At 43.8% G+C, this 9,402-nt stretch overlaps 1 protein-coding gene across 2 annotated transcripts in view; it reads right to left on the reverse strand.

Annotated features, from left to right (window-relative positions):
• Positions 1 to 8,886, reverse strand: part of Usp5 (ubiquitin specific protease 5) — a 30,315-nt gene extending 21,429 nt beyond the window's left edge. The window contains exons 1-9 of one of the 2 annotated variants that reach the window (XM_077653458.1): positions 8,587 to 8,886; positions 7,975 to 8,100; positions 7,836 to 7,890; positions 7,614 to 7,735; positions 7,408 to 7,514; positions 4,620 to 4,855; positions 4,220 to 4,314; positions 3,713 to 3,906; positions 2,304 to 2,375 (exon numbers count right to left, since the gene is read on the reverse strand). In XM_077653458.1, the coding sequence (XP_077509584.1) occupies positions 2,304 to 2,375; positions 3,713 to 3,906; positions 4,220 to 4,314; positions 4,620 to 4,855; positions 7,408 to 7,514; positions 7,614 to 7,735; positions 7,836 to 7,890; positions 7,975 to 8,100; positions 8,587 to 8,694 (1,115 nt within the window). In that variant the 5' untranslated portion in view covers positions 8,695 to 8,886. The remainder of the gene's footprint in view (positions 1 to 2,303; positions 2,376 to 3,712; positions 3,907 to 4,219; positions 4,315 to 4,619; positions 4,856 to 7,407; positions 7,515 to 7,613; positions 7,736 to 7,835; positions 7,891 to 7,974; positions 8,101 to 8,586) is intronic. The other variant, XM_077653457.1, reaches the window with a different exon arrangement.
• Between the last annotated feature and the right edge of the window lie 516 nt (positions 8,887 to 9,402).

Consider the following 9,402-nt stretch of genomic DNA (forward strand, 5'->3'; position numbering starts at 1 on the left):
CCCGCGTAATGAACCCTCCCCACAAGCTGATGTCAACTTTTCTGGAAGAAAAGTGGGTTCATTACGTGAGTAAATACGGTATGTGGCAGCTTGGGTATTGGCGGCGAGTGCGAACAAGGTCTGAAAAATCGAGCAGTCTGTTCTGGTGCATCCGAATTTTCAAGCGCTCTTATACATTGGCTCTATGGGTCATGTCGCGGTGCCGCGAAAAAGTCCGAATAATTAAGCATGTCCGAAAAATCAGGTATCCGAATTTTCGGTCGTCGACTGTACTATCAAACAAACTATTCAGTGCGTTTTAACTTTCCCTAAAAGGGCTCCTAAGTGTTCAAAGCACAGGTGCAGAGTTCGATGAGAACCATCTTGGCGGGAAAAATAAAACGCGAAAAACCGTTGAGCTTTTGAGCCTTTCCCAACAGTCAATTGTCCCATAATACTGCTTGAAGCAATGCTTAATTCTGAATCCAAGTTGTCTTATACAGACTGATGTGACACATGCACAGAGCTTGTGCTTTATAAAGGGTAAACCATAGCGGAAGCCAGAATAAGACACTTTTGTTTGTGCATCATTTCATGTTGATGGTTGCTTGTTACGGTTCCAAAGGCTATCAGTGTCACTACATGCGGCGATAAGCCAGTGATAAGTATGAGAAGACAGCACTACACTAACTGACATGTATGAATGCCTCAAAATTCACAAACATGGTACTAAATTCCAAGTACACCTTTGTCTCACCTCGCTCCTTGTTCCCGCACTTTCTTACTTTTCTTCCGAGACCTACTGTAACTGGTACTAAATAGACATCTATTTGTGACATAAATATACTGACCAGTTTCAGTGCAAACCGATTTTTGAAAAAAATTACAAATGGTTTAATTCGGTTAATCATGAAATATTGTGCGGTAGCAATTTGTTTTTACACGGCTCTGCTTGTTGTGTCTCAGTTATTAAAGACTGGCGTCCTAATTTCCAAGTCACGTTGATGCCAAAATCTGTCACACACACAGCATGATTTTCGACAAACTCACGGGTGAAGATTTTCCTTGCTGCAGCATTTTTAAGCTTTCTTTCAGTAAGCCACCATTGCATCCAATCGCAACCGCCATTCTTCATCGATTTCTTGCCGATGACTTCTCTGTCCACACTGCCTGTGTGCTTCCAATTCTTTGTCTTAGCTACTACATCGGCCTCCATTGATCGCCGCTGCCGACTTGCCCATTGTTCCCATTGTCGCACACGAGGATACTCTTTCCAACAGACACACGAGGATACTCTTTCAACAGACAACCTGGACGGCCTCGGTTTAGCGTCCATGCTAAGCTGAGAGACAGAGCTAAGGCAGTACATGTTCAAACACGCCTAGCTGCCAATGCGAAGTGAGGCGAGATTCTTCTTCTTCTGTTGTCCAGCACGGCAGCTGCAGTGGAGCAGCCCGTGATGCCACGTATGGTGAGTGCCTCTGATTGGCTCCTCCGTGTACCCGCTGTGCTTTCCCCCCTCCTCCTGCCCGTGGGCGCGTGTGGAAAGGTCGGCTTCAGACATCAGGTTTTTGAAAGAATGCAGCTAGTAGTCACGCGCGCAACCTGGACACATTTCTTATTATGTAAATAGTTTGTGTATATTACCTCTCCTCCTATCCTCTCTTCCTGTCCCCTCACCTCTTTCATTTCATTTCTCCATTTTGCCTGCTATTCTTTACTTTAGCTGCCCCAGCTCAGGTGCTTCAGTATCGATTGGCAGATGCCGGGGCTACCAAAAATGTTATCCTTCCTTTTTATTATTATTTTAATAAACCACTACTGCTACTACTACTACTAGTAGTGCTACTGCATTAAAGAAAGAATTCAGTGCACTTTTATAGATATTTTTTGGTTTAAACCAAAAAGTCCAACCCCTAGTTAGACATGAAACGCACTACACAAGAGAAGAAACCTTTGTAACAGTGACACAAGCACAGTGCCTCTCTCTGAAGGCCTGCTCTTTTTGGTAACAAAAAGAAAGAGTGGTCCAGCAACAAGGCTGAAAGAAAAAATAAAAATAAAAAATGTCTAGGACCTACTTTCAATAGTGAAAAATAATCACAATGCTTGTTCCATCGCCCAGTTAGAAGGGTAACAGGCCACCTGCCAGCAGTGGCAGGTGGCGTGTGAAGAGCCGCGTTCGAATTTTGCATTACCGACTATCGCATTTGTCAATTTTTTTTTGCCAGCTCCAAGGACAGCTACAGAGAGCCTCACAATGTAACAAATAATGAAGCAACCTTCTAACAGTGCAACCAACTAGGGTTGGGAAGAACACTCACATCTGAACAGTAAAATTCCCGGCTGGGTCAGGTGGAGCAGAGTCAAAGATCCGGTTAGCCCCATCGTAGTACCTAATTCCAAAAAATAAGACAGCAGTTAGCACCTTATCACAAAACCACATTAACTAGTGTTGCAGGCACTAGTGTCTCAGCAAGTGGGCACTATGATAAACACAATGCTTTCTTTTTGTTTTGATCACAAGAAGACCTGTTCAGTGTTTAACAATATGACTGCTGTCTGAGAATGCAAATTTTGTAACTTATTCAAAATGCAGTACATTGCACCCATCTCTATTTATTTATTTAATTATTCAAATACCCTAAAGACCCTCTTGGAGAGTATATTACATAGTAGGTACATACAACACACAATAATGACAATTTCTGGGAAAAAATGCAGCAAACAGCAAAAAACACCACAAATACGCGAAAACCAAAATTAGACGTGGGATGAAAGTTCGCACAAAAACAAGACAGCACAAGATAAGAATAAAGTCTAAAAATTGAAACACCTGGGATTTAGAATACTAGAAGCAACACAAAAAGAGAATAACTGCAACACAGTTACCAGTCTTAACGCTAGACTGCTAGAAGACTGTGGTAGGACAATGTGTATGTAAGCATCAAGTCTTGAAATTGCGTTCTGTGCATGATGTCATGCAGTAACTAGGAACAGCTTTAAAGTGCTTCTCCCATGTGAAAATAGTTCCTTTGACTCTTTCTGCATTTCCCAGGGCATAAAGAACACTAAAAACCATTTGGAATTACCAGAACAAAGAAAAAAACATAAAAAACGACCACTCTGCCAAAAATGACAGCAGCATGATGATGATGATTTTTTATGGCGCAAGGGCAGCTTTGGCCAAAGAGCGTCATGGCACAAGGTAATTTTCATTTCACAAGGTGGGGTCGAAGACCCATTTCCCAAGCATTTCACCCTAAGAAGCCGAGCATCAGGCAGGGAAAAGCTTGCACCCATTGTATCACCGGTGGGTACCCGGCAGAACTGGGGATCGAACCCCGCAGCTCCCGCATAAGAGGCCACCGCTGTGGCCTGACCTACAGCGCCTGAAAGCAATCCAACTACTTTTACATGCACGTGTCAGTAGATGCGACCCTGCAGCAAACACCTAGTCAGGCCGGTTCCCTCAACCATTTCAATATTTCACCAAGTTCTCCAAGCAGCTAATGGGTTTGAATTTTTTCACTGTGCCCTTGCTGGGACTCTAAATTGCAACCAAATTAAGCAACAAATAAATGAGACTGTCGTGTTGTCACTGACCTTTTTACTATGGTTACATTTAACAAAATAAACCTTGGGCTCAATCAAACCTTAGCGCAGAAGGCACAGTTCTACAGTAGGCACAGTTCTAGAGTAGGCCACAGATGAAAAGAGGCAAGCTGCTTACTTGTGCTGAAATTCTGGGATGCTCATCATGACCTGGACGACAGCGTTCAAGTAGCACGAGTTGCCAAGGTTGGCCAGGCCTGTGTAGCCTGGGCCAAACAGTGGAGTCAACTGGCTACCTGCTTCCTGGATCAGAGCCCACTCGCCCGTCCTTTGGTTCAGGTCAATCTCCAGCTCCAGCATTGTTTTGTCAGTCTGCATTTCCACCACCACCGTACATCACAAAGCTTTCGCCTGCCCATCCACCGCCATTTTTACCACTTTACACAGTCATTTTCACTCTGCTTCTTCACTCTGATTTCTTTTTTTTTGTTAATCATAGCATTTTTATTCTCATGTTCCTGCTCTTCTTTTTAAACACTTTACAAACACGTCTAGACTCCCTGGCGCAAAGCTTTCAAGAGCACTTTCCACACGACATTTCAACAATTACCTTACACCAAAGAAACACTCGCTTTACTAAAAGAAAATGAAGTCCAAAACTAGGATCATGAAACAGGCTACTCACTTTTCGCATCTTTGCAATCTCTATTCCGAAATGCTCAAGATGCTTGGTAAGATTGCTGTCAACAACCATGTCATCTTCATCATACGAGTAGACATCTGAAAAGAGAGAATGAGCAGCACACAGCTCATGCACCAAGAAAAGCATATGCACAAAAGATGTGGCAGCATCCACCCACACAGCCAGTTTCAGCCACTTGAACCAACGTATAAAATATTTTGCCACATGCTGCAACAACAAGGCCAAAGCAGTACTACTGTAGGTCGCCTACAGCAAATAAACGAGAATGATTTCTCAGCTGCACAATGTCATTAAGGCCAGAGAGATAAGACATCTTTGCAGTACACATTTTGAGGCCCATCATTGTTTTCATCACCACATGTGGCACAGCGGCCATACTCACCAGCGCCATCTGGCGTGATGGTGCCCAGTTTGACTGCAAGTGGATAGCGAGTCTTTTCATAGTGCTTGACAGCATGGTTGTTGCCACCAGTCCCGTCGTGGTACTTTCGGCCACACAGGATAGCGCCATCAGTCAGATTAAGCCACAGGTTCTCCGTGAGGTCACACTCCTGGCATTTCCAGCCCTCGGGTGGTACCCGCACACCATTGTCCAACTGCACCAATGAGTCACTGTGCCTGCAGAATGCAGCAAAGATTAGCGAAACCTCTAAACACCAACGCCACCAGCGTTAATAATGTATGCTGCTCAAAAATAAGAGCTTCTTGCACCGCTACATAACTTCATGGTAAATAGTACATTCCTTACACCACAAAACTACACTATGGCCTCTTAGGAACCTCATAATGAGCTCCAGGTTAATTTCAGACAAATTGTGTACAATAAAGGGATAGTCTACCATTCGAGACAGGTATTAGAACACAGGCATACTATTGTAGACCTTTTTCAGTCATGACAATAACGATGTAAGGTCGTGCAATTTTAGCAGAAATTTATATTTTAAATTGCCAGAGAACGTCTGGGCAGAGCCAATGGTGGTGCCACATTGTGTCAAATTTCGGCGCCCTGGTGGCAGTCACGTTACGCTGCCTAGAGTGGACATGCTACACTTCATGAATGAGACTGAGCACAAAACATTGGCTTATTTTGGTTGAGAAGGAACTTCAGACGCCTTAATATTTTTTTCTCTTGCAACTATAGTCATCATTTCTTGCTTGGATTAAACAGTTTTTCACCATTTCTTAAAGTGTTGTGAAGAAGCAGGCTGCCATCACTTCTACAGACAAAAAAAAAAACGGTTGCTGGTACCTATACATAGTACCAGTCTTATTTTACTGATAGGATTTAAAACAACCTGAGCCACATAGCCAGGTACTTTGGCAAGGTGATTTTGATTGCTGCAAAGAATATATGGTTGATAAAGACCAACAGACTTCCCTTTAATATGCACTTCAAATCTTCAGTGGTGGAAACAGCCATGATCAATTCAAGGCATTGCAGCACGCAAAAAGAAGTCAACTTGTAGCAGCTTCCACTGTTTTGTAGCAGTGCTCGCAAATTTTCTTTTTAGTTCTTTATCTTGCCCATTCTATTCTTTGTTTTGTAGCAAGAATTTGGCACTGAGAAATAAGGCAAGTGACCCAATTCATCCCTTCGAATATAAAGATTCATCTTAAGAAGCAGAAGACACAGACTACCTCCCAACACCCAGTCAGTGAGACCATGAGCTCATAGGCTTAGACAGAAGTCACAATGTATATAAAAGGAATGTTTAAAAATTTTGGATGCATGCACCAATGGCATTATATATCATTCTTTTCTCTTTTGTGGAGCCTTAGATAACTGCAGCCACTCTGTCCCTTCAGCCTCATTCAATATTGCAAGCCCATTCTCAAACTTAGTAGCATTTTTTAGATTCATCCAGCACAACGGATTAACTACACATTCCTAGACTGGCATTCTGCTTTGGCTGCTTACAATGTATATGCACAGTTGATCGTTCCACATGCACTAAGCTTTTGACATGCATGCATTAAAGGGACATTACGTACTAACTTAAGTTGGCCTGTATCAATAGGGTATTGTGTTCTAATGACATTGCGGCTGCTTCACCAAAAAATGGAGCTATAACAAACTAAAAAAAACGTAAAAAATGAAATGTGAGTACTGCCACCACTGGCCATTTTCGTAAGTAAACTGTGGTGACATCAGGAAAATTTTTCTGTGCACGGAGCTCCAATGCTAGGCTACACAGCCTTTCATTTTCAAACCATGATCATGGAGTACTTTTCATTCTAGATGTTGCGAATTTTAGTAGAGTGACAGAAAGAAAACAGTGTTCCACATTTTAATCCAATTTTTTCAGCAATCAATGTTTCTTTCACTGCCAAACTAAGGTAGGCAAAGAAGTGAAGTATATTGGCGGAGAAAATATATTGGCCAGATAGGTGTCGGGCCCAAGAAACTGCCTAAGTAGACTGAGCACTGCCATGCAATATGAAACCACGTGGAAAGGTGGCATGAACTCAGGGGGGTGGATCAAAAACCCTCAATCAGAAGGGGTGTGGGTGGCAATGAGTGCTTTGTTCACAGCCATGCTGGAGGCCTAATCCAAGCACACCAACACGAAACACACCACAACCCAGAAATATGGGTCCGTGGCCAAACCAACAGTCTCCTTCCCCTTCTCAGCTGCCACTGCACAAATCTATTGTGCCATGCTGATTCACACGGACAACGACATCAGTATTACAAGAAGACATAGGACATGGGCTCTAATACACGAAGTGGGATGTGTCAGTACCTGCAACCAATATAACAAACATGAGGCATTCCTGCAACATTCATATCATGCAGAAGGGTTGCAGTCACACTTCCTGACTAGGAATGAATTTTATGGTTTATGGAGTTTAACATACCAAAGCGACTCAGACTATGAGGGACGCTGTAGTGAAGGGCTCTGGAAATTTCGACCACCTGATGTTCTTCAACGTGCACTCACATCGCACAGCGCACGGGCCTCTAGAATTTCTCCTCCACTGAAATTTGACTGTCGCAGCCCGCATCGAACCCGTGTCTTTCGGGTCAGCAGCCGAGCGTTATAACAGGAATGAATTTTAAATAAGATCACATAACATCAGTAAAGGACTTTGCATTTTTAAGCACTCCTATGCAGCTTAAGTATGCGAGAGAATGAAATCAAATAGAAGTGCTGAGAAACAATGCTCACTTGGTAACAGCCCTCTTCTCTCCATCCCATGTTCCAGCCAGAGCTTCAAGTTCATTGACCACACTGGCCGAGTCAGCAGCAAGAACAGCTGCAACGGAAAGTTGCACCTAGAAGGAGGAGAATGCATTGCAGCATGTTATGCATGATATGTGCACAAAACACATGCCTTGTATTGGTAGCATGAAAAAAAGAAAAATATAGCATACCGCTTCGGGAAGCTCAGTGCTTGGCAGTGGGAGTGAGTCAAAGCTTGGAAGTATGACGAGAGAATTGTGGTGTTCATACTCATATTTCTTTCCCTGGTCCAAATCAAAGCCTCCTTCCAAACCTACGAAAAAGAGTTGGACACAAGTGACAACAAGGTGAGGTAAAATTAAATTACGGCAAACTGACGACAGCCTAACTTCAAATCCACGCAGGCTGCTCACCGATGGCAAGCTTTGTCGGCGCAGCTCTCTTTGCAGCGGGCTTGTCATCCGTAATCTGCGAAAAGCACAGAGGGCGTAGGAACGGGTCACTTCTGCGATAGCTGTCTCAACGCCAGAAAGAAGAGCTGGCGGCACACACCTCCTTCTTCACAGTTTTCAGGTGAAGATAGACGGCGTTTCCAGTCTTCGCATATCGCTTCTCAACGTGCTTCCTCGAAAACCCAAGAAAGGTGTTGAGGCACACATAGAGCCCGCCCTCCGATTCCTGAAATGAAAAACAATGTCGCAGCAACCGCACGTCAGCGTTTACCAACGCAAGGAAGGCATTACCACCCCGGTCCGCACTAATATCTTGGAAAGTAACTGGCATGCCTTCACAACTTGGTAAGGTATATTGTTACTACTACCACCTTGCGAATGACCCTAACGTTAGCTCACACCGGAAAAAGAAATAAGCAGCTATGCTACACCCGTGCCGAACTAGTCGAACCATGAGACGCAAGCCGCGCCGTTAGCATTTACATTCACCTATCGAAAAGAATGCCTCTCATAAAGAGAACAAAGATGTCAAGGGCGCACCCTGTTAATCTCAATGCGTCGTCCACGATATAAAGCAAAAGGCATGCAGTTAAACGAATTAACGCCTGCGACCGACGCTCTGCACAGTTGAGGGCCGGGTATCTGACGCACGCCGTGACAGTAACAGAAGCGCAGCCGCGTTGAAAAGCACGGCATTTTGCAGGAGACTTACCGGAGTGTCGAACGAAAAGACGCACTCATCTTTGTAAATTTTATCACCCTGTCCAGGAGTTCGGATTCGGCCAAGATGCGGTGCGAGCTTCTCACAGAACGCTGCCATGTTGATTAGAGAGCAAATTCTAAAACTTCCTGTTGCCAGACGAGAGCGCACAAACAGCCCAAACGGCACGAGGTGTTGGCAGGTGTAACCGGTTTCTTCCTCTCCCTCTTCCGAAAAAATAAATTACTGAACGAAGAGGTTATGAGACTACTTGCCTCCAAAAGCAGATTCAAATACGTAGCACTTTTACGCCACCTACATTACCTACTTTACAATGGTATTCCAAAGAATCCCCCCTCCCCCTATTTCGGAAGACGGCCCACCCCAGAAAATGGATTACGATGGATTAGTGGGTGTATTGAGTTGAATTAATTGGTGATTAAAGTATATTTGTGAGGAAAAGAGTGGGCCGGATTGGTACAATAACCCAATAGAATGTATTTGAACGTTTTAGTATAGTTCTAGCCCTCAGATTTTCAAATTTAGCGGTGCTGATGACGTCACAAGCCTATTTCGACGAGTCACATGCAATCGAAAGCCGGTCGTGCACTCAACATGCACTGGAAAGGTTGCTACCTGCAAGCTTTTGGAAAGCTCATGTTTTTTGGCGCGATGTAGCCACAATTTGTTTGGCCACAGCGTCGAGGGTAACCATATTTGCATATTACTTATAATTAGGTGGTCTACACACCTGTCAGTAATTTAGGAGCCTAACAGTAATAGGTAACTATTGAATATTATTTAACTATAGCCTGATGGTTAGCACAT

This window comes from Amblyomma americanum, chromosome 2 (assembly GCF_052857255.1).
Source record: "Amblyomma americanum isolate KBUSLIRL-KWMA chromosome 2, ASM5285725v1, whole genome shotgun sequence".
Lineage (NCBI taxonomy): Eukaryota > Metazoa > Arthropoda > Arachnida > Ixodida > Ixodidae > Amblyomma > Amblyomma americanum.